The sequence below is a fragment of the Ostrea edulis genome, chromosome 10 (assembly GCF_947568905.1).
Source record: "Ostrea edulis chromosome 10, xbOstEdul1.1, whole genome shotgun sequence".
NCBI lineage: Eukaryota > Metazoa > Mollusca > Bivalvia > Ostreida > Ostreidae > Ostrea > Ostrea edulis.
Window position 1 is genome coordinate 12,341,408 of NC_079173.1, and position 26,757 is coordinate 12,368,164.

At 35.3% G+C, this 26,757-nt stretch overlaps 1 protein-coding gene across 1 annotated transcript in view; it reads left to right on the top strand.

The window, feature by feature from the left end:
* Nucleotides 1–26,433, top strand: part of LOC125666373 (uncharacterized) — a 79,406-nt gene extending 52,973 nt beyond the window's left edge. The window contains exons 15-17 of the mRNA XM_056151947.1: nucleotides 726–1,934; nucleotides 11,614–13,005; nucleotides 20,715–26,433. Of these exons, the coding sequence (XP_056007922.1) occupies nucleotides 726–1,934; nucleotides 11,614–13,005; nucleotides 20,715–20,795 (2,682 nt within the window). The 3' untranslated portion in view covers nucleotides 20,796–26,433. The remainder of the gene's footprint in view (nucleotides 1–725; nucleotides 1,935–11,613; nucleotides 13,006–20,714) is intronic.
* Nucleotides 26,434–26,757: the final 324 nt, after the last annotated feature.

Consider the following 26,757-nt stretch of genomic DNA (forward strand, 5'->3'; position numbering starts at 1 on the left):
GTTGTCTGCAACTATAAAAGAAAGACTTTGGTTTTTGAACTGAGTGGTCAAAGATGTGGGATGGGTTAAGGGCAAGGTCAAATCAATCACCATTAAACTTGGCTTCTGTGATTTACAAGCACTTCTTTGTTGTCAATGAACTTTGGGAAGTCTATGAATTTTTTTTATTATTATTTTTTTTTTCTTCTTCTAACTTTTTGGGTTTTTTTTTTTTAATACAAGCATAATCTCTTAAAAATGAAATGAGCTGAATTTCTGACTTTACATAAGCATGACAGGGGAAAATCCTTTTGCTGTTCAGTCGGATGATGCTTGTAATTCATGAATGATGTGCAAAAAAATCTCAGCGGGAAATTAGGGGAAATATGTGAATGATATCAGAGACATCAATGTTCTTGCCACACGGATATTATATTGATGTTTTCTGGCTGGTTACCATTCTTGGAACTTTATTAAAAGGTGCTTTGTTGTGTATGATAAGTTTTGATGGGCATTGTTTTCCATTCAGCATATTGATTTTGTTTTTGAAAGAGTGCATTCTGTGAACATAGAGAATTCTTGTGGTCCTTCACATAATTTGGTAATTGGTCAGTCTCTGATCTGATTTAATTGGCTAATTTTTGTATGTCTCAAACGAATATATTTTTTTTAATTTGATAATCAGCGACAGGTATCGTTAATGGTTTTCATGCTGATTTTCATAACTTTTAATGATGTATTTGTAGAGCAATGTTCAAAGGACTCTCTTCACTACCCTTGAGGACAACGAGGAAGAGGATGAGGAGTGCAAGGAAAATATCTGCCCTCTAGTCAGAGGACCCACACCCGTTAACACACATACACAGCCCAGCAGCAATAGACCGGCCAAGTCTCCCACACCCAACAATGGACAACAGAACACTGAGGCCAATTGGGTTCACACATTGACCAGTGATCTAACTAACAATAAAAACAGCAGCATCACTCAGTCAGCTGGTTGGGATTTGAAAACACAGAACTCCGGCAATATTTATGGACTTGTATCTTGTTTGAGCTATGATAGGAAGGTCGGTGGGGAAACTCGGGGCTCTGCCAGCAGCACGGATGGAACTGTTTACAAAAGAGGACTTTTTCCTACCACTGCTGATAAAGCAAATTGTCACGATGATTCACCCCATGTTTCTGAAGATGTTTTACCAATATCTGGAGATCGGAGCTGCATCAGAGAGGGGGTGACTCATACTTCTCCTGTACTACTGCAAGCCTACAGTCGCCACTGTGCTGGAGACACGGAACGCTATAGTAACTCAAGATCCGCTACCTGTTTACAACAGAAAGGACTAGAACCTGTAAATCAAGAATCCTCTTCACAACACTCAGAGCACCAATTCTTACAAGGATCGCCAAATTCTGGGGACTCTGCAAGTAGTCTGCAAAATTTACCTGGAAATGTAGATGAGAAATCTTATAATAGATTGCCAATTACTGTTGGAAAGCATGAGCATTTGCAGTTAGGAAATGTTCAAATAATTTCAAATAATTCGTTAGATAGGAAGAGCAAGGAGAATAGAGAGAATGGACTTTTCAGAGACAACCGCCCGGTACAGAGACAGACAGACAAGCTCACATTCGCTGCATCAGATGATTGCAATGTTTTTGTAATCAAAGAAAACCAACCGATTTCAAATAGATTTTGTACCCCAATCAAAGATGGCACAAAACATGGAAAAAATTATGTTTATGTTCAAAATCAAGCACAATATGAAGGCCGTAATTTTGCTTCTGAAACTGGAAAACTTAGCCATTGTACAAATGATCTTGTAACCATACACCATGAGAGTGATGTCAAATTACACCAGGAACAGGTTACTAGATCTTATTCCACCAATGCATCAAATTTAGGAGCTCTACACCAAAGGGAACAATGTGATACAAGAAAAGCTTTACTTTCTAAGGTAGGTTGGGGAGAGAAGTCAAGTTTTATATAAATGTAGATTCCTAATGTCCCAATTTTTATGAGATTTTCCATTGATCACAAGTCAGGAATTTCTTTTTTCGTACTTTCATCTTTCTATGTGTTGCTATTAACTGTTAAAGTTTTGTTTTTGCAATCGGACACCTGGAGATCATCTCATGTACTGTTTGGAATTGGCTATTTCTATCATTGACTGTCATTCTGTTCAGTATCTGAGTAGTCGATTTAGTTATATTGGATCTTTATGGATTCGAAGCAGTTGGAACTTGGCAATGCTTGATTTGAAAATTATTTCAGAACTCAATATGAGCTTTCTTAACAAAGAAGTTTTATTTTAGTATCAATAAATAAAATGCTCAAATTTCCTATTTCAAGAATTAAAAGATGATGGTAATTAAGCATTAGGAATAAATGTTATTTTAATGATTGATCTGTAATTAAAAAGAAAGTTTTATGAGATGTTCTATGACCTACACATGCCATGTTTTCTATCAGTGTGCTAGATTATGAGAAGTGTTACAGTATGATATCAATAAGATCAAACTTTAATTGTCTTAATTTTATATATGCACTATAGTTTGAAATTTATAAGATTGATCCACGAAACTTCAAAATAAATGATGTGTGGGGAAATTTATGGCAGCTCTTCAAATTAACTTAATAAATATTGGGGAAAAAATGTTTCACACATTTCATGGCATTATCAGTTATTTTCAGTTGATGATTTCACTGATAAAAATATGGTCAGATCAATATTTATTTAAATTATTTGTTTGTGATAACAAGCTTTACTACAGATCCAAAACCGTAAAATTGAGTTAATAAGAATTTGAGAAAGATGAACTAGGTGGCCTCTCTAGATATAAGAACCACGAAACCTTGAAAACTGTTTAAAGGGAAATATATATACATGTGTGTGTGTGTATATATATATATATATATATATATATATATATAAATGCAGTATTTGATTGCTTACCAAAATTGACAGTCGTGCTTTTGTTTTAAAACTAAAGTCTATTTTGTGCAAAAATCCAAATGCAAATGAACCGTTATTTTTGATTTCGTCAGAATGATGTAAAACCAGAACTGTGGCATCATAAAGATGATGTTTTGTTGCTATTTCCCGTATTTTGACACATACGTTTATTTTTTTATACATGAGGGTATGAACTGCAATTATATTTAATGAAAATGTAATTTCTGTTGGAATTCACAGCTCTTAAAATAGATGTGTGTGTACTATATTTATCTAGATTCATACTCGCTTTGTTCACAACTGCTGTGCATTCATGAGGAAATGGCTATCGATCACTGCAATTTGCAGGGATGTGATTTTTCCTCTCTTTAGAGGAAATCCTCTGATTGGCTCAATTTTTGAAAAAATGAAACACTCTGGGTTTGATCTAAAGTGACAGAAAATGATATTTTTCCAGGTAGGGCGAGGTGGTTTTCTCCCTTTTTCACCATTTTTCCTCTGATTTCTTAGGAATTCAGTCACATCCCTGAATTTGTAAAGATATCAAAGGCAAAAACATTGGAAATGAAGTGTAAATATTTAGAGATAAATCTCAATTTTGAAAATACGTGAGAGTATGAACTGTGATGCTTCACCCCGGCATACTTCCTGTAGCATGTTAGCGCTTCACCCCGGCATACTTCCTGAGACATGTTAGCGCTTCACGCCGGCATACTTCCTGTAGCATGTTAGCTGTTCATCCCAGCATACTTCCTGTAGCATGTTAGCTGTTCACCCCGGCATACTTCCTGTAGCATGTTAGCGCTTCTTGTCGGCATACTTCCTGAGACATGTTAGCTGTTCACCCTGGCATACTTCCTGTAGCATGTTAGCGCTTCTTGTCGGCATACTTCCTGAGACATGTTAGCTGTTCACCCTGGCATACTTCCTGAGACATGTTAGCTGTTCACCCTGGCATACTTCCTGTAGCATGTTAGCGCTTCACCCCAGCATACTTCCTGTAGCATGTTAGCGCTTCTTGTCGGCATACTTCCTGAGACATGTTAGCTGTTCACCCAGCTGGCATAATAAAAACTCATTTCTTATATCTACATTCTACTTTCATTTCTCTCAAAATTACCTGTCATTAAAAGAAACGAACTATATATTTATCTGTATTCATACATACATTGTTTACAACTGCTACACATTCATGGGGGAAATGGCTATCATTACAATTTGTTGAGATATCAAGGAAAATACATTGCAATTGTAAATTTGTTAATTGGTTATTTTTCATGCAGTTTTTCTTCTGGAAAATTTGAATTTATGCCATAAATTTATCTTTCTGTTACACTTAATGTAATAGAGGACAATCACAAAGGTTAGCAGCTCTGATGTTCTGACTAAATCTCTTATTTAAAAATTGTGTCCTTTTTATGCAATGTACTCCAATTAACTTAAAAAATTTGACTAGAATTAAGAAATTACATCACTTTTAATGCTATTTACTTAAATGTAGAAACAGATATCAGAGACAAATTATGTGAAATTTTGTTAGACAAGCTCTCATTCATGAAATGAAAGAAGATTTTGACATCAAAATTTCTTGTCTTATGGGAGGGGGGCAGAAAGGTGTTATGTACATATTCCATTGTAAGCAATTAAGATACAATTAGCCTAGTTTTCATTTATTAATTGTTGAGTAAAGAGAAATGGGAGTTTTTTGGAGGAAAACAGACTTAGTGAACACAAAAAATAAGAGTTTCTTGACATTTTCATTAAGAGATAACAGTCCAAACCACAAGAATTTCATAATGACGGTGTGGAGTACAGTTTTAAGTGATGCAAAACACACAAACCTATGACAGATACAGCTCAGTTGGCGACTGTCAATCAAATGGCAGCTGGTGCAAATATTTCCAAGTTTTAGGAGTCGCTGTCAGTGCAGCATGAATGTTTTATGAATTATTGGTTATAGTTGTAACAACTGATGAAGCTGAAGGTTTGATTTTCTCTAAAACCTAGGAAGATGAAACAGAGTCATCGTGTATCGTTGTGTATTAGCTCATTCAGTATGTGTAATTCAAATAATAGAACACAGTAATTTGGTATTCTGTATTTGGTTACTACATTTTCTTAATGAATTTCAATTTCAAACAGAATCAATTTGCTACCAGCTGTATACAAGGTTTTAAAAAAAAAATTAATTTAATACATGTAAACAGATGCACAGGGAATTTGTCAAATTTTTTTCAAAAAAAATTGTATTGATATATTATCTTTAAACAATGGAGTTATACAGTAAAACTTCTATAAGAAAAAAATCTTAATTGCTTTCTATCATTCACAGCTGTCATGTACAGTATGTATTTGATAGAATAAATAAAATTAAGAATTGTTGATAATTCAACAGATAAGTACTTTTATATATTTTTACAAGATTTGAAATATATAAATTTCATCCTTTTAAACCAGAATTTGTTTTCCTGCAAGAAAAAGACCAAGATGCAAGTCATCATGTGTCAAATTGAAAATGAAGACGGCTAGTATTTCTCAAGTTTGTTACAGAATTGATTTGGCAAGTGGCATTTGCTAATGATCTTTCAGACTGGAAATTCAATAGATCATTATTTGCACTATTACATATGGAGACCATTGTGATGATTTTTTATGTTTGCAGTAATTATTGACAGTATGACTCAATATCATTTTGCCCGCTTTTTATCTGGTGAAAACGACTCTATTTCCTCCGCTCAAGTGAGATTGGAGGTAGATAGTTAAATTCTGTTATTTACTGACACCCCGGCAGATAAAAACGAGGGAGGGGGGTTGTCACCTTCATTGATAATATTAATTATTAGATCAACTGATCAAAGTGTTGAAATTTTCTTATCTGTAATATGATAATTTTTACATCATATTGCATTTTTGATGGGTTTTTTTTATCAATTCAATGTTTAAGTTGCTTCAATAAAGACAATTTGTGCTCCAAAAACAACACATATGTTTATATAGAAAAAGATAGCTTTTTTGTAAACACATTTATCCCACTTCAGATATATGATTGTCAAGTTTTATTTGGTTAAATCTGCATCCTTTGACATTGTGAGTTAAGCCCCTTATCAAGTGCCAAATTTTTAATATTGGACATCTGATTTCATATCTAGTCACATGTCATAGAAATTGAATACGGTACCCCATCATAGTAATATAATCCAGCATGTACAACATGATAGTAATGAAATCTAGCACCACATTATAGTAATGAAACCTGGCACCACATGATAGGCACCACATGATAGTAATGAAATATGGCACCACATGATAGGCACCACATGATAGTAATGAAATATGGCACCACATGATAGGCACCACATGATAGTAATGAAATATGGCACCACTTGATAGTAATGAAATATGGCACCACATGATAGTAATGAAATCTAGCACCACATTATAGTAATGAAATCTAGCACCACATTATAGTAATGAAATCTAGCACCACATGATAGGCACCACATGATAGTAATGAAATATGGCACCACATGATAGTAATGAAATCGGGTACCACATGATACTAATGAAATCGGGTACCACATGATTACTAATGAAATCTGGCACCACATAATTCTAATCAAATTTGGCACCACGTGTAGTGTTAAATCTAGGATCTAGAGAGGCCACACATATATGTTTAAAAGGGCACTTTTCGTCACGGCAAGACAATTTTGGGGCACTTTCATTGTATCATACTATGATAGTTATAGAATAATCATTTAGCCTCTTTAAAAGTTAATACCTGTTGGCTTGATTTTAAACTTTTCAATCAACCTTGTGAAATAAAAAACAATTGTTTATATTAACAAATATTTTTTAAAAATTTATAGAGAGAAAAGGGCATGGTGCAATTAAAATATCATGGCGCCAGCCAAAAAGAGCATGGCACAGCGCCATGCTAGTTTGCTTTAGATTTAACACCAACATGATAGTAATTAAATCTGGCACCATGCCATAGTAGTATATTCCGACACCAGTGTCATAGTAATGGAACTCGGCACCATCTCATGGTAATCATATATCCATTGCTACGCTATATAGTAACCAAATCTGCTGCCACATTATTGTAATTAAATCCACTACCATGTTGTAGATAACTGGAACCACATCACAGTAATCAGATCCACCGTTACATCATAGTAATCAGATCCACTGTTACATCATAATAATTGGATCCACCGTCATATCATAATAATCGAATCCACCGTCATATCATAATAATAGGATCCACTGTCACATCAGTGTAATCAGATCCACCGTCACATCATAATAATAGGATCCACTGTTAGGCCAATTCAACTTAATTAGTAGATTATCATCCAGGGTCACCAAAAAGTATGGGGCGGGTGGGAGGATTTTATTTTTAATTTTTATTTTCTGAGAAAAATATTAATGACAAACATGTTTTAGTCACCAACAGAAGTGCATCTGACATTTAATGCCAGATGGATATCAATCTATGCTTATTTCACAAACGAATTCCAGGTTAAGCTTTAATTTCAAACACAGAAAGATACCAAACTTCAAGATATGAAGAACATTAATCCCTGACCCTTTCATTTATGCCCGTAAGAACGTGAGAAATTCATGATGCTATACCGTAAATGTAAACAAGAAGTGTAAATACCGGAGTCGGACATGAAAATTTTCCAGAAATCGCAAGTTTCGCAAAATAAGAAAATTCTGGGCGGGCCAATTTTTGAGGGGCGGGCAGGGATGATAATCAATCAATTAAGTTGAATTGGCCTTACATCAAGTAATCAGATCCACCGTTACATCATAGTAATGGGATCCACCATCACATCATAATAATCAGATCCAACGTCACATCATAGTAATGGGATCCACCATCACATCATAATAATCGGATCCACCATCACATCATAATCAGATCCACCGTTACATCATAGTAATCAGATCCACCATCACATCATAGTAATGGGATCCACCATCACATCATAATAATCGGATCCACCATCACATCATAATAATCAGATCCACCGTTACATCATAGTAATGGGATCCACCGTCACATCATAGTAATGGGATCCACCATCACATCATAATAATTGAATCCACCATCACATCATAATAATCAGATCCACCGTTACATCATAGTAATCGGATCCACCATCACATCATAATAATCAGATCCAACGTCACATCATAGTAATGGGATCCACCATCACATCATAATAATCGGATCCACCATCACATCATAATAATCAGATCCACCGTTACATCATAATAATCAGATCCACCGTTACATCATAATAATCGGATCCACCGTCACATCATAGTAATGGGATCCACCATCACATCATGATAATCAGATCCACTGTCACATCATAATAATCAGATCCACCGTCACATCATAATAATCGGATCCACCATCACATCATGGTACAGGGGTTTGCACAGCCTATGTAAAGGGTTTGAATTTTGCCCCATCTGCAGACTTTGAAAAGTACATGACTGATTGTATATTGTTTAACGTCCCTCTCAAGAATCTCATATAGAAACGTCACCATTGTCGGTGAAGGGCTGCAAAATTTAGGCCAATCTTCAGCGTATACCGCCTTTGAGCAGGGAGGGATCTTTATCATGTGACACCTGTTCTCGGTTTTTGCGGTCTCATCGGTAGGACCGTGCCCCATTTAGTCACTTCTTACGACAAGCAAGGATACTGAGAACCTATTCTAACTTGGATCCACACATGAGAAAAGTACTTGAAAATGCACAAACAGCACAGAGATTGACATGGGAAAAGTGCTTATACATTTGCATTTTAAAAATAAACAACGAATGCTTGAATCTTTATTCTGTTCTATTACATGTACATAAGCAAAAATTTTAAAAAAGAAAGAAATTGTGTTCATTCCCCTCTACAGTTTTGATATTTCTTTTTATGAATTATTGTTTATTAATTTTCTTACAGATCGAGGTTTTTGTAAAGATGTAAAGGGTATCTTTAACTTAGTTTTAGTTTTTTGTTAACTGGGAAGCACATATTGCCACCAAACCTGTCATGGCTGTTATACAACAAACTTGGAAATGGAAATTTAACTGGGTCAAAGCGTTTAAATCTGTTGAGAATAAAGCACTGTGTTAGCAATATAACAGAATGATTAAACATAGCTGTTATAGGGACGTAGCTTACATGTGAGGCAATGAGGGTAAGAAACAATCGGGGTTGACTTCTGACAATTTATCTATGACATTGTTTCTGAAAACAGAAAGTAATCAAACAGAATCCGTCCAAATCAACGTTTAATGAGCTATGAAGTAAGAATTTCAAAAATCCAATCAATATGTTTTGGCAGCTTTTTTTAAATTTTTTGTGCATATTTTTATACACCTGTCATCAGACATCCGGTATTATGTTATGGTACTGTTTGTCCCTCCGTCCATTCGAGGTCATGTTTTCCAGAGTTTTTTCTGTAATGGATGCATGTACAGTGTTGAAATATGGTTGCAATTTCTTCAAGAAGCATAAAAGTGAGTTTGCATTTCAGTTTGATTGGTACATGACCTACTTTAGAACTAAAAGTAGGTCAAATAGTTTTCTGGACTTTTTTTGGTTACGGATACAGATATTGACCTGAAACGTAGTCACAAGTTTCCTTTCGGAGGAATGCAAGTTCACTTTGCAGTTCAGCTGGAGTGGTTTGGGGCTTAAAGTCGGTCAGACAATTTTCCAGATTTGTTTTCGTTATGCATACAGGTATTGCCCTGAAGTGTATAGTCACAACCTTCCTCTCAGAGAAATACAGATTCAGTTTGCATTTCAGCTAATTTCATTCACTGTGACCTACTTTAGGGCTAAAAGTAGGTCAAATAGTTTCCTGATATTGCACTGAATTTTTGTCGTTACTGTCTGAATGGTGTATGATGTACCTTTTGCGGTATTGTTGTTATTTACATGATTTTATTGTCCAGTAATCTTTAGCTCACTTGAGCTTTCGCTTTTCTGATAAAAATTTGTCTGTTGTCTGCCGTTGTCAGCGTAAACTTTTCACATTTTCATCTTCCTCTCCGAAACCAATGGGCCAATTTCAACCAAACTTGGTACAAAGCATCCTTGGGTAAAGGGGATTCATGTTTTTTCAAATGAAGGGTCATGTCCTTTCAAAGGGGAGATAATCCCAAAAATAGGGTGGGGTCATTTAAAAATCTTCTCGAGAATCACTGGGTCAAAAAAGCTGAAATTTACATGAAAGCTTCCTGACATAGTGGAGAATCAAGTTTCTTATGACCACTGGGGGTGGAGTGAGGCTGCAATAGGGGATCAAAGTTTTGCATGCAAATATATATGTATAGGCAAAATCTTTAAAAATCTTCTCGAGAACCACTGGGCCAGAAGAGTGAAGATTTAAGTGAAAGCTTCCTGATGTAGAGTAGACTCAGATTTGTTCAGATCATGGCCCCCGGGGGTAGGTGGGGATACATTAGGGCTCAAAGTTTTACATGCAGATATATAGGAAAATCTTCTCCAGAACCATTGGGACAATTTCATTCAAACTTAATACAGTCAGTCTCAGGTGAAGGGGATTCAAGTTTGTCCAAATGAAGGACCATGCCCCCTTCAAAGGGGAGATAATCACAAAAATGCAAAATTAGGGTGGGTTCATTTAAAAATCTTCTCAAGAACCACTGGGCCAGAAAAGCTGAAATTTTTATGAAAGCTTCCTGATAAAGTGGAGATTCAAGTTTGTAAAAATCATCAAAGTTTTACATGCGAATGTATAGGGAACTAAACTTGACACAAAGCACCCTTAGATGAAATTTGTTAATATGAAAGGTCATATCCGTCTACAAGGGCATATGATAATGAATTTGTAGTCAAGTATGATAATTAAGTTTGATAATTAATTAATGCTTAGTCGACATTACCTTTGAAAAAAAAATTCTGTACCAAGCTGCTTGTATAATGATAGTTTTGCTCAAGCTAGGAACTGCTGCTCAGGTGAGCGATGTGGCCCATGGGACCTTGTATTAATTCTTCTATGAAATTGTTATTGTTTGAATATTAATTAAATTATCATGTGTTGTTTTTTGATTTGCTCAAATGTTTCTTTATATACACAAAATGCATCAAATATATCAATCATAATCATAAATATTGCTCTGTATTTTTATTGATGGTCTTGGGTGTGTTGTGTTACCCAGTTTGAAAATGCTGGATGTGAAAAGAAAACTGGTATCTGGACGGGGCTTCGTAATTCTTACCTGATATAGGTTTTTTTTATCACTATCAGGATTTTTCTGCATCACATCACTGGCTGTGAAGTTGTATGTAAATGATGCTATCTGTAGTCAAGTATAAATTTATATCAAGTTCTAGAGTGTTCTTGCATGGTCGCCTATGGCAAGTAAATTTGACCTGGGTCCCTAATAGCTGACAAGTAGGTCATCCAGGTGGCAAGTAATGTACCTCCTCTTAGATATTTTGCTTAGTACAAATATTACCCACGGCCACTTGCTTCAGAAAAACCAGAAGAAAACAATATCTAATTATGATAAACTTGTTTAGTACGTGTAGATAATGATCAATGGAAGAGGTCAAAAGGTTATAATGATACAATTAATATCTGTCCTTCAACACTTTTTATGTACTTTTTTTGTTTATATTTGATTGTAGGAGATATTGGTGGAGAGCACCGAGAAACAGTCAACAATGGCAATGTTTACCGAGACGGATCAGGATGAGAACAGCCAAGCACCCTCCTCATCTGCTGGAGAACAGAGCACCAGCTGTGAGCGCACTCGCGACTCGGTGGGTAACTTTGTGGGGCGAGTCCAGAAGAGCAAAAAAAGACAGAGTATCGCCGAGCTGAATGAGAGCATATCGGAGTCGAACTTGCACATGCAGAACTTGTGTCAGCAGGCTCAGAGTTTGAAAAATCAGTCCAAGGCGAGACAAAACACCAACATTATGTACCAGCTAGAGCTGATCCGCAAACAGCAGGAAGAGTTACTCAAACTGCAGAGGGAACTCCAGGGGCAGCTTCAAACAGAGGCCGAGTGTCATGGGGTCGAAGGTCATACAGACAACCAATGGGGCAAGGACAGAGACAGTGCAATGGATGCACAAATCAGTAACTTGATTTCCTCATCAGAACACATGTTAACTTTACACAGTGATAAAAGATCACAGAATTTAGAAAGCATAGATGAGGAGGAAAGAAATAATAATAATGACTTGCCATTTTTAAATTCCCCGGTAAATCCTAAATGTGCGGCACTAGATTGTGTATCAGTGACGAAGCCGTTCTTACTTTTAGATTCAACGTCACTTCTAAACACACCAAAGACCCCTCATATTTCACAAACTGCTAGGAGTCCTCTATTTACACCTAGTATACAAAGGCGTGTTTGTGAAGTGCAGGACAATGCGCCTTTCATTCAGTCACCCATACCGTTGAAACCAGCACTGCCCTCTCACAGGAAAGGTGCTCAGTCACCCTCTCCACTCCCAATATGGACAGCATTGGCTCTGAAGAGTGAAGCTGAGCGCCACTCAACCTCTGATGTTCCTTCAACTCCTGCTGCAAAGAGGAGGCTCGAGCAGGAACCAGACTATGCAAAAACTGCTGAAGAACCCATGGACTTGAGCGTAAAGTCTGTGGCTGAGTCAACAAATTTAAACAACTCTGCTCAACATTTCCTTGTGAATCCAAACACTGGTACTACTAAAAGTGCATTCAGAATGTCTACTTCTTCTGTGGGACTATCTCAGTCATTAGACATTGGGTCGCTTTCTCTAAGAGCCAACACTATGAGTACTCCAGTCATTTCCCAGACTGCCCCATCCCCTCATCCAAGCAGCATGTGTACTCAACCAACTCAGGAAATCCCGTTGTATAAAGAAGTGTTGTCAATAGCAAATGAGCAAAGGTACCGAGAAGCTGTACTGGATGATGAGTGCGCTCGATACTGTTGTCGTCTGCAGGCCACTCAGCCACTGAGTTTTTGGTTTGAAAGAGGGTATGTCAACCCTGTGGCAACTGTTCTTTCCCATGGAGATGAAATGGTAAGATATAGTTTGTTTTACTGTGATACTGTGAATGTTCTCTAAAGGGCTCTGCATTAAAGATTGATAGAATCCTTCATTAGTATGAGTGTGGGATTGGATATTATACTAAGGGGACAAGTTTTGTAGTCTAGGACAAGGATTTGCTGAGTCCTAGACAGCGAATCTTGTCCCTGAGGTGCAATTTCCCCATCCCACATTAGTAAATAATGAAGGATTATTTGTCTTGCATTTTATCCACAGTTTAGTGCATTAATTTAGGAGGTTTATGAAAACTGTGAATTATAAAATTCCCAATTTAAATTTCAATGCAAAACTAATTAGACAGTTGGAAAGAGCATACCCAAAAATGGTTTACAGTAAATGTGTAAATTGACAAAACCCAAGGCTATCCCCCAGAAATTTATATCAAAACTGAAATTTGAAGAAAACGATATATTTTCCAACACGTGTAATTAATCATAGAAAATACATGACTTCTTAATCAATGGCATCATGGCAATATAGACAGAAAAAATCTCACATGGCTGTTTCGTGTGAGTAAAGTCGATCTCACACCAGTGATGATGTGAGAAAGAAAAGTCTCACATGGCTGTTTCATGTGAGTAAAGTCTATCTCGCACCGGTGATGATGTGAGAAAGAAAAATCTCACATGGGTAAAGTTGATCTCACACTGGTGATAATGTGAGAGAAAAAAATCTCACATGGTTGTCTCATATGGGTAAAGTCAATCTCGCACCAGTGATAATGTGAGAAAGAACAATCTCACATGGCCGTCTCACATGGGTAATATCAATTTCACACTGGTGATTATATGAGAAAGAAAAATCTTGTGTGGATAAAGTCGGTCTTGCAGTGGTGATGATGTGAAGAGGAACTCTCTTTTAATCACACGGCCTACCTGTCATCACTCCTAACCTACAGTTTTTTAGTTGATTTTGTTATAGTGTCATATCACTAAATCAATTACAATTCGTGCTGATAAAGAAAGAACATAGATTGTATTTTTTGGCAAATCCATCAAATTCGATTCCCTCAGAAGTTGATAAAATCACTAAAAACATATTTCATGAAGTGTATTGGAGAAGGGCACCTGTAAATTTTGGGGCACATTCGTACAAGGTCAAAGGTTGAGGCCTACATTTTGATTGTGCAATCGAAAATATCATCGGGTGATGAATGTAGCTACATTGCAGAAAAAATTCATAACCCATGTAAGGAGTTTCAACCATGAAGGGCAAGGAATGAGCCTTTTTTTTCATCCCAGATTTTTAAAGGACAATTGAATTTCTGCCTTTTATTTCGATCTGCTTTAATCTTGACAAATTGGACACTTTACTTGCTTTCATAGAAACTGCTACTTAACCATTAGGACAGGTAATGACTATCTTTTAATATGTTTTATGGTGTGACCGTTGAGACGAACAAAGACCAATTTAAATCAGCCTATTCATTTAACCTGGGAAATATAATACGGTCATTGTAAACAGTGCATTGTGACGTCATATTAGCTGCGATGTTTTTTATGCCCCCCTTCAAAGAAGAGGGGCATGTTGGTTTGCACATGTCGATCGGTAGACCACATGTTGTCCGTTCAATATCTTGAGAACCATTCACTTGATAATGATATTTCCTATATTGATTGGTTATGAGTAGAAGAGGACCCCTATTCTTTTTTAGGTCAAAAGGTTAAGGGTCAATCTACTCTGGACATAGGAATATAATGTCCGCTCAATATCTTGAGAACCCTTTGCTTGAAAGACATCAAACTTGGTACACTGGTACATCTTCAGGAGAAGATGACCCCTATTGATTTTTAGGTCACATGGCCAAGGGTCAAACTGGACATAGGAATATAATGTCCGCTCAATATCTTGAGAACCCTTTGCATGACAGACATCAAACTTAGTACATTGGTACATCTTCAGGAGAAGATGACATCTATTGATTTTGAGGTCACATAGTCAAAGGTCAAGGGTCGAACTGGACATAGGAATATACTGTCCGCTCAATATCTTGAGAACCCTTTGCATGACAGACATCAAACTTAATACATTGGTACATCATCAGGAGAAGATGACATCTATTGATTTTGAGGTCACATAGTCAAAGGTCAAGGGTCGAACTGGACATAGGAATATACTGTCCACTCAATATCTTGAGAACCCTTTGCTTGACAGACATCAAACTTGGTACACTGGTACATCTTCAGGAGTTGATGACCCCTATTGATTTTTAGGTCACATGGTCAATCCACTCTTGACATAGGAAGATATTGTCTGCTCAATATTTTGAATTGATGATACTACTCTCAATTAAATGATGTGTGTGTATAACCCTTTTCAATTTTGCACCATGGGGGGCATATGTGTTTTACAAACATCTCTTGTTGTTTTTTCCTTTCAAACCAAGCAATTAACAAAATGTACGAGGGTATGAGAAAGCTTGTATGGAATTTAAAAACGATTGTGGTACTTTCCAAACAATTCATTTATTTTATTTACTGGATTGTCGATGAAGTATACAACAGTGACGGCGACATTTTTCCGGAAGCATTATGGGTAGTCCCCATCATTTTTCAGCTGATGAGCAAATCATGTGACTTGCATGTGTAATCACTGGAGCGAGCTCGTCGCACCTCAAAGCGACACGAGCTTCGCTCGCTCGCTATAAAGAGTGTTGACCAGTCAATACCTGAGCTTACCACATTCCTCCCAATAATCATTCAGAGCACTTCAGAAAATTCAGGAAAGGGGATGCTCGATTAACCTGGTGAACATTAAAGCATGTACCTTAATTGTTTACAACCCTTACTGATTTAATTGTTAGGCCAAGTAAAATTAATTAGTAGATTATCATTCCCGCCCGCCCCTCGAAAATCGCCTCGCCCCAATTTTTTTTATTATTCAAAATTACGATTTCCGGATATTTTTATGTCCGGTCCGGTATCGTAAACGTACTTTGTTTCACTTTGCCTTTTAGAAACCCAAATACACATGTAATTATGATTTATAAAGCCTTTTCTCAATGAGAGAAGGCATTTTCGAGATCAAGAATACCATGGCGAAAAATAAAAAATAAAATCCTCCCACCCGCCCCAGTTTTTGGTGAAGTTTGAATGATAATCTACTAATTAATTTTACTTGGCCTTACCATGGTTTCTAGTAGGGTTTTTTTTTTGTGCTTTGATATCAACTGATTGAAATTAGTTAGATAGAAAATTGACACCATATTTGGGGAATCAAAACACTTGTGGAAACAGAAGATATTTGTCGTTGTAAACAAGCTGTTGTCAGTTAAAAGGACATTTCCTAACAGAATTCCTACGGTCATTCTCTTTCCAATTTATCCTCTAGTTTAAATTGTTATATTTGCCATATGTGTGTTGAAAGACTTATCATGCAATTGTTGGAGTTGTGCCTTGAAAGCTAAGAAAAATTGATGCTTTTTTTAAAAGAATAAATAAATAGAGGGGGGTTACTTTGAAGTGAACTTGGTGAGTAATGCTCAGGCAAAGTGTAGTTGCTCTGGTGATTTAGATGAAATCCAAGTAGTGTCTGATAGATAGAAACCCAACCCCCCAAAAAAGATAAATATATGGTAAAGTAATAGTACGGGAAATTAAAAATATTTAGGAGGGACACTTATAAGGGTGTTTATAAGGAAGGATATGGTAGTGAGATTGAACTATATATTGACTGAATATGGCTTGTGTAAGCAACACATGAGAAAATAATCCACTTGAGACTTATATTAACCTAATTCTTCAGGTATGTGATGTATAAAGCTTTTATAATTAGACCTCAAATTTTGTGGACTATGATCTATCTTTAGATTTTATTTCATGGGTCTGGGGAAAACCTTGATTTATCATCCCCCATGTCCCCCATGAAATTGATTTATTCTCCCCAGACCAATAACAGCCAAAGCTAAGAATCTCATCAATTTAGCAGCTAATTTGACAGTTATTTGTGAAGTCTTTAATGACACTGAGAATGATAGGATATTTGATTGTCCGTTCAACTTGGGGTTTTTTTTGGGGGGGGGGGGGGGGGGGGGGGGGGTGCTAAAACCTTAGTCCTCAGGGTAAGCTGGATGGAAATATTAGTAGACCACAGTTTTAGATGGAAATATCTTCTGTCTCTGCAAGAGTTAGATGACCCAATAAATGTTTCTGCCTATTCTCTCTCTCTCTCTCTCTCTCTCTCTCTCTCTCTCCCTTGCTGTTTTTATATCTCTCAATGTAAAATTGAGAAAATTGGCTATATTTCTATGAATGATGCACTAGTAGACATTTGTTAGAGGACATCAGAGCTCACTTAACAGGTTCAAATGTGAAGATGTGAGGACCATCCCAGTATGTACCTCTAGATTGGCCTCCATTCATCCATTCAACACTTACCTAATGATGCTTGAATGTTAAGATTTGCTTTCATTTGGAATCAGACATTTTATGAAGTCTGAACCACAGAGGACAAGCTATAGACCTACTGCAAAAACTAAAACTGGGTCACTCATCCATAATGAATAGGTCAGATAAAAAGATATAATCTGCTGCAAAGAACTTATGATATAGTCGGTTCAATTAAGATGAAGAATACAGCTCAGGTACTGCTTCTGAATTATGAATGCTGTGTGTGCATAACATCCATCCAAGTAAATCTGCAGGGTTGATAGTTTCTTGGAAAAAGACCATAAAAATCTACTATCCAATGGCCTTTTGCTGTTAGGGTATCACAAAGTCCCCAGAGATATTTCATCCCAGTGAGCTAAAAAATAATTCATCAGTTGAATGGACTATCACAATACCACAACAGACATTTCATTCAGGTGAGCTAAAGGCGTTGTATTAAGTCCCATATCAAGGAAATGGTGGCATCATCATTGTCAGTGTTGTGCAACAAGGGCAATAAAAATGGTCGTAAACCTCAGAAGATTTTATCAAAGATATGGGATAACTGCATGGTGTCTTTGGTGATGTGTATGAATTAATCAGTCAAGAGAGTACATAAAGGTGGTAGTACTTTTTGTAATGGAGAATTTGATAAATTGGTTACAAACATGGTAAAAACTAATCGAGAAGGCACAGTATAAAAAAAACATATCAGATGTACAAAGAAAAGAATGGGATTTGAAATGTGAGAGGAAATGCAGCTGAAAATTGGATTTTTTTTCTTTCAATAAACATGACAAATATTGTAATCACAAGTTGATGAAGATACTGACGGTCTATGACCCAATTGTGTCAGAAAGATGAGGTCAGGTGAAGAAATTACTCTGATCCTCAAACAGGCAATGAAAACCAAATGCTGTGTAATGGAGGCAGATAAGCTGTGTTTTTTATATCTGATGAAATCTTTTTAGCACTTGATAACATATGTCAATATATCAATGTGTTAATCGTGTCAGTGTAGAAAGCTGTTGCTGGATCTTCATCTTTGCACACAAAATGTGTACATGTACTTATGTATTTTGTGATAAGAAATTCGGTCGGTGTAATCTGAAGTATAGATTTATTGATACTGATATTTAGCAATAGTAATGCTTTCTTCAAATCAATCTTTAATTTCAACTGGAATGAACATTTAAACAAAAATTTCTTCAATGTTGAATTCGACTTTCAGACATTTGTTGTAGGTTTTTATAACCTAGCTGCTATGTAAAAGACCATGTTGTATTATGTTAGTATGAGGAGCTCATTTCTAATAAAAGAAAATGCACAGCTGTATGACTCTTTGAGCATAACAACTATTTTCCAAGTTTTCACCTTGACCTTCCATGTGACCTTGACCTAACAATTTTTTTAACTTGTTTCTGAACATCATAGTGTAGCATCTGTGTCTTGTAGAGAAAATCCGAGTGTGAAATGAGTTGCAAATAAGTTCAGCAACCACTATAAGCCTATTCAAGTGAAGGTACATGTACATTTTATGTTCTTGTTAATTTTCACAACAGTGACAGGGGTCAACATTAACGTTTGTCCGGTACCAGTGGAAAAACATTTCGGACAAGTGAATATTGATGGGCACTTGTCCGATTGGACAAGTGCTTTTTTTATGTAAAGAAGACCCCAAACAATTTTGTGAAAAGTTTATCGGTAGTTGAGAGTCGGAAGTACATGTGTAATGCATGGAAAATGAACTTCGATCCCGATATCAATCGCTATGTAAACTAGCTGAGTCAAACTCAATCAGGATTGGTGTTCACTTATTGCGTACTACTTTCAATCATCCATGGATCTTCCTAAGTCATTGATTCAAGACAGGAAGTCTAGATAAAATTTTGTTTTATGCGTTTGTTGTTTTTATCAAGAGAATAAGATATAAAAAAAATCAATCAATCAGGTATAAAAATAGACTATATATTAAGTAAATTAAATACAGTTTTAAAGTTGACAATATTAGATCCTTTTTAGAAACTTTTTCGGACAAGTGAAGTTGAAGTTCGGACAAGTAAATATCTTTGTGCCTTGTCCGAATGGACAAGTAGGAAAAAAAGTTAATGTTGAGCCCTGAGTGATCAGATATCATAAACATCAGACTACAATCCAACAACAGGCATTGAATTCATTTTACAATGACGTTGTATCGGAGGTATTTGTTTTTCATGCACATTCACAATGTTCACAATTCAAGGAAAATGGCTGCAATTGTTTGGTTGAAAGAAAACACATTGCAGCTAGATGTGACATCACAAAGCACCGTTTACGTCGACTGGCGTTATATTCCTCACGTTAATTAAGTAACCCATATCTTAAAAAGTATTCAAATCATACCCATCCCTATTCATACATAAAATGCAATTCACAATTAATTAAATTTGGGTGTATTTCATATCGTGCGTTTTGTTGTTTGTATGAACAGAATAGATAGGCATTATTGCGAAAGTTTAAAATTCCTTATGCGAGGCTATATACAATTTTATAGTGTGGAAAAAACTTTGTGGGAGAGAGATTACTGCAACTTATTTACCAATTGCCAGGAACCACCTAAATAGCCATCATTGTCTGTATGGCGCAAACTGACTGGCTGATAGTTCTCATGAATATTTTAAGCGAAAGGTCATGCAGATGTGACCCCCTATGGGGTTATGTCAGATCCTATTGTAGCAATTGTGAGCATATCTTAGGATCTGATTTTAATTAGATTGCTTAAATGATTTTCATTTAAAGCGTAGATTTATGTTATATCCATCGTGGTGTGGCCTTAATAGTTTGTATTATAATTTTCAGTGATGACAGTGTTCGAAATTAACCATAGACCAAGTCTATGTCAAATGACTCCGGTCTATGCAAATTGTAATTGTGATAGACCAAATTGTCTATGCCGATTTTTTTAGGTTTAAAGCAATATAGTTCTCCCAAAAGTGGATATCTGATAAACATTATGAAAAATGGAGGATATTGTTATGGAAATGGAAAGAAAATATGCTTTCTAAGTACATTAGAAGTAAATAACTATGTCATCTTGTTTTGGAATAGACCCGTGGTCTATACCACGTTTTAAAACAATTTCGAACACTGTGATGATATAATTCTACTTTCCTTTTCCAGCACTTTGTATTATGATTTTCAGTGTTGATATAATTCTACTTTCCTTTTCCAACACTTTGTATTATGATTTTCAGTGTTGATATAATTCTACTTTCCTTTTCCAACACTTTGTATTATGATTTTCAGTGTTGATATAATTCTGCTTTCCTTTTCCAGCACTTTGTACCTATACACGAGGAGAGATTCACTGCAGTGTCTGTGGGAGAGGGTTCAGCATTCTATTCCTACTCTCCTTGACGTGTGGATCCCTACCCCCAGTGACGTGTGGATCCCTACCCCCAGTGACGTGTGGATCCCTACTCGCTGCGACGTGTGGATAGTGTGCACCAAAAACAACACAGCTCATCCTATCTCCCGGGGAATAAGAAAGATTACATGGAATATATGGACTTTACTAGTAATATAGAAATAAAGAGCAAAAGTGGTATTGGAACAATTTGTTGACATTTTGATAAAGATGCAGAATTACTTGACCTTGAAGATAAGGTTTATTGTTTGACCTTGACCTTGAAAGAAACAGAACTGGAAGTGCATTGTTGGGATGATGCTGTCAAAGAAAATGTTACATTGACAAGGAATTTTTTACTCAGTACATTTATATGGCAGGGATTGTTTTTTGAATGGATTTTGTCATGATACGGGTCAAGGGTCAAGGTGATATGGGATACTGGAAAATGTTACTTGCCGTTGTTTTTACTGTTGGTTGTATGGTATTTTAATGTGTACCTATATGATAGTATTATGAATGTTGTATTATGAGATATATATTACAACGCCGACATAATTGCTCTTGGTGCATTGTGATTGATTGACTTGTTCCCTTCACCCTTTATAGAGTAGAGAACCAGTTCATTGAATGTGGTTAAAGGATGGGAAAATTGTTTTTAAGAAAAATTTTGCAAGTAGACGACAGTATTAAACTTTGTGAAGTTATTGAAAAATGAATTCATTTGATTAGAATAAATTGTGATAACAGCCTTCAATGTTTTGTAATGAACATTTACCAAGTATAGAGAAACCCATAACGGCCACTCGCTACCAACAAACCTAGTTCAGAAATGATGAAAATGGATACTAAATTTATCTCCATGATTGTAAAAGTAAACTGAATAAATTTCATTGCATGGAATTTGTTTTTTACCACAATTTCTCAATTATGTCTAATACATAGAGAATACTTTATATAGAGTTATATAAGAAAAAGCAATATATCACAATTTTTGATAAAAAATATACAAGTTCCTAATGTTTTAGGAACTTAATGCTTGTACTAATGAAAACCAGAACAAGCCAAACAATTTATATATCAACCTTTTGTTTGTAGCAGGTGCCCTTAAATTAATAAGTATAATTTGCATATTGTTTCTTCATTGGTTTATTTATGAAATCACAAAAGCAAACATCTTTTCAGAATTTGTCCCTCTTGCTGTGCAATATTAGAGTGCATGAACACTGACTTAGGTATAATGGACTTTGTTCATCATATCTTTTGACAGATTACAAAGGCATTATATGGATATATTCTACTTGTCAGACAAAATTATGTTCAAAATCTGTAAATTATAGCAAGTCTCTCTAGGACAATAAACAGTTTATTGTGTGTTAAGATTTAAAATCTGATATTAGGTATAAACATTCCCACCTGTATCTAACCAACATTCTCACAGATCATATTAGTAAGTAAATAAATTAAAGAAGTTTTCCCTAGCTTGACCAACTGAAATCAATTTCCCTGATCCCCAAGGTTTTTTCACACATGTTTTTAAAATTTTTATTTATTTTGATTATTTCATTTGGAAATTTATAAATATTTATTTAAAAAATAATTTGCATTTTTTTCTCTGAAAGCTGTATTTCAAAAAGCTGAAATGCAGTGATAAATTTTGATATTACATAGGTACATATTGGAATCTTTTAGAACATGATTTTATTTATGGTAAGTATTCATTGTTCAACATTGAAAAGGGCTGTGGTCACACTTAGTCCCAAACATTTAAATTAGCATGTAATACTGTGTTGACAATCAGATTTATATGCATAGGTGATTAAAAGTTGATATTATATAATCTATAAATATTAAGAGTACTAATACATGTACTAACAATTAGGAATTGATCTGTTAGTTTCATTACATTGTTTTGCCTCAAGTCAATTTAATATATCTCAACATGATAAAAGAGCACAATTTAATTTGTTTTACGATCTTGATCTTCAAGACACTTATTTAAAGCATCTGGATGATCTTGACTTCTTTTAGAAAAAAAAAGATAATTATGAAAAACTATGTCATGGTGCACTGATAAATGAAGAAGGTTCAAGGACAAGGGGGATTTGCTTTGAAGAAAAATTTATTTGGATATACATGACTATAAATGGCACACTATAATTGATATGCAAAGCAATTAATAAATGCTATAAAATATTATAAGTTGAATTGGAAGTTTTTAAGGGGATCATGGTACATGTATTGTAAATTTGAATCATATATTGTATGCTAATGTTTTTTGGGGGGGGAAATCATGTCAAAATTTCTTAGTTGAAGTTGATGGTATATAGTTTTGAAATGCATTTAGTTTTAGCTCTTACAAGACAAGGCATTCAAAAGTAGTTATTTGCTCTCATAGATCTCTGCAACTGAGATTAAGGAAAATTTAATTTAACATTATATTGTACAGTTTTTGTGTAAACATTTTGATTCAGGTGTTTGTTGATAAGTATGGAGAGCTGTGATACATGTAGAGTGATTCTTATATGTTATACACTACAGCCTTCTCAGAAAGACACCCTAGGGGAAACAAGAAATAATAGGTGCTATTGGGTTTTTTTTTTTTTTGGTTTTTTTTTTTTTTTTTTTGTATTCTGTAACATATTGTGAGAGACAAATCATGGGATTACCTCAAACATAAGTTAACATCAGAAGCAAACTGCAAAAATAAAAAATAAAGATGATAACAGAAATGTTCAGGTGTTTGGAAAAGGCACCCCAGGACTGTTTTGTTATTGCATACACAAATGTTATCTGATTTTGATAAGTTCTGTGGTTTTATTTGTGGATATGTATTCTGTTTATTCTGAATATGGAGTCTGAGGAATAGATTATTTCCAGCCAATTTGCTGCATTCATTCTCTCTCTCTCTCTCTCTCTCTCTCTCTCTCTCTCTCTTCTTTATTAGGTCACCTGAGTGACTCAGGTGATCTATTGCTATTGGTTTGTGTCCGTGGTCGTGCTCAACAATTGAACATTTTTAACTTCTTGATAACTACCATTCCAATTCTTTTCAAATTTGGTATGAAACATCTTTGGGACAAGGAAGACATTAATTTGAAATTTCAGGATTTGTGCACCCCCAGGGCCTTAAGGGCAGGACAAAATCTGTCGAGCATTTGATAATTTTCAAAAACAAAATCTCTACAATGTACTGCACATCAGTAAGAAAAACTTCTGCATAGTCATGTAGAGCAGGAAGGCCTAGCTGTGCCAAAATTGAGAATTTCATGATCTTAGCGGTAGGGGTTTTGGTACCAAGGAGGGGCCAAAATTGTCATAGTGAGCAAATGTCTTTATCATTTAAAAGATGTTTTCTTTCGTTTTGCTAAAACTATTTGAGAACTAAATGCATATTTAGGAAAAACAGAAAGGGATGTACCAAAATTGTGAATTTCACGTCCCCAGGGACTTGAAGTGTCCAAAATAGTCATATACCCGGTAGTATTAATATACATGTACTATGTAAAGTCTTTCATCGGTATGGGCACTTTCAGGGTCATTTGTGTTTTAAGAACACATCTTGTCATATACTGTTGCTGAATATTAAAATTTAGCTTAGATATGCAGAGCAGGAGAATTGTTACAGATTTCGCAGCCCTTGGGGCTAGTGATACTTTTTGACTAATACTCAGGTGACTGATAAGGCCTGTGGACCTCTTGTTTTCTTCACTGTGGTACAAAAGCAAGCATTTGAATGGTAGTTTTAATTAGTTTACACAGTCTGGGGTTCACCTTCACCATGGTAACGGGTGCTGGTCACCTTGGTTACTACGTCACTGTTGTGCTTATTGTTAGTTATGCTACAGAACGAAGACATTACAACATTGCGTTTAGCTTAACCTTGTCAAAGTGTTTGTTCAAAAAAGATTTTACATTGATTTTGAAAAGAAAAGTTCGCCAAACAATGCTAACCTTGGTTTTGCTTGTTGCTATTCATCAGAGGAGCATTCAGTAGACAGGATTAACCCTGAAAGCAAATAACTGGCATCGGTGTCACTAATTGATCTAAGATATTTCAATATCTTCTTTTGTTTGAAACTATATCATTGATTTTTTTTCATTAAGCTAATTGCAATTTGTAATGGACTGAACATGTTTGTGTCAACATTAGTCATTGTGCAAATTCAGTTTTCAGTGATCTCAAAATGTATAGTAACTACATGCTTTATAGGGAGACCCTAATGTTTTCAACATTCCCCCCCAATAGAATTTACACATCTTTATGTGACCAACATACTGGAATGAGAAATTAATCATTAAACGGATCATTAGCTATTATTACTGGTGTTGACTTGAGCGTCTGCTCAGTTTGAGTTTTATTTCAAACTTTTCTGCTGATTTGTAGTTTTTTGTTGGAGCTGAAGAGCATCAGATTAAGTCTTTCTACTGGCTTTATAAACTTCTGGTATTTCGTATAAAGAAGTGACAATGTCAAGAAGAAAAATCATGTTTGTTTCTCCATTTAAAATGGATCCATTTGCAACTCCATGAAAGAAACGGATCTTCTGATTATAATTGCAGTTCTTCAGAGATATCTTGTACATGCATGGTTATACAAAAATTCATTTTTCATAAAATATGTTACCAATCTTGGTGTAAATCTTATTACCTGTATGGCAAAATTAATGCTTGTTTTCATTTGGTTTGGTTTGGGGGTTTTTCAACCAAAAACAGTAAAGGATTGACACACAATATTATCTACCGAATCTTTAATCATAAATTTTGAACAAGATAGGTATCCTAAAGGTCACAATCAAAACTTTAACCTAGGTCAAGGTGAGAGCTATGTGTCAAGGTTAAATTTGATGGAATAGCATTTCATTATACATTTCTTGTTTATAGGCTACTGAGTTTATTTGTGTTTTTCCTTGGACTAGAATGATGCTTTATCATTGGATAAAACGTGTCACGTATTATTGACGTTTAAAATTCTTTAGACATCAAGTAGCAAAATTTAGATGGCAACATGGCATCCAGAACGTCCTTTTAATTGTATTTCTTTCTTGTACATATTTACGTTTATTTATTTACACATAAGACATAACACTTAGGTTTTTTACTGACGGTCTATATAAAAATTTCAGTTTCGCCTCGCCCTCTATGGATTTTAACAACCCCACAAATTTTTTATAGACAGTCAGTAACCAACCTAATAAGTTATGATATGTGCCAAGTATCCTGCAACCACCAAAATACTGGGCAACGTAATCAGTTGTTTCATCTTCAGTTGTATTTTTGGGGGGAAACAGATTTTTTTTCTTCTAAATTATGGCATCATAGGCTTAATTCTGATGCTCTTTTTAAAAATGTTGTCATTGAGAATGTATTTAACAATGGTTCCCAGACAGTGAATCAAAAGGTCTTCTCGTTACGTGACATGAATTTGCTTGATTTTACAATCATTGTGCTTTTACTGTGGTAAGATTGCACATTCTGTGTGTGTTCACCTCAGTAATTCCACAGTGTTTTATTGGGATTCCCAGGTTTATTTTGTTATTGTCCAGTTTATATATATATACCTTGTTTCTTTTCACAGTTGTCAGAAAAATCAGGCTTTTATAGAGAAACAAAGACAATGTTTTCAAAATAAATATAAATGAATATAAATGTTGTTGCTTGTAATGTTTTTCCACTTTGCAGAAATTTGGATTGTTTCTGAAACAAAATTCGACATGAGTGCATCTGTACTGGGAGTAAGTGCATATGTTTTTAAATGTTTGACATTAATAACAAAAGTTATTAAAAACTATTGATGCAGACCCTCTGTTTAATTTCAGTTAATATGCAAAATAATCTTAGATCTTTTGAGCCTCAAAAATTGGTTTGCGAAAGGAAACCGTGCTACGTGTATATCAAGCTCCGCTTTGATATTGAATATACACGTACACAGATGTTGCAATGAATGCTAATGCAAAGATGATAAGATGTTAT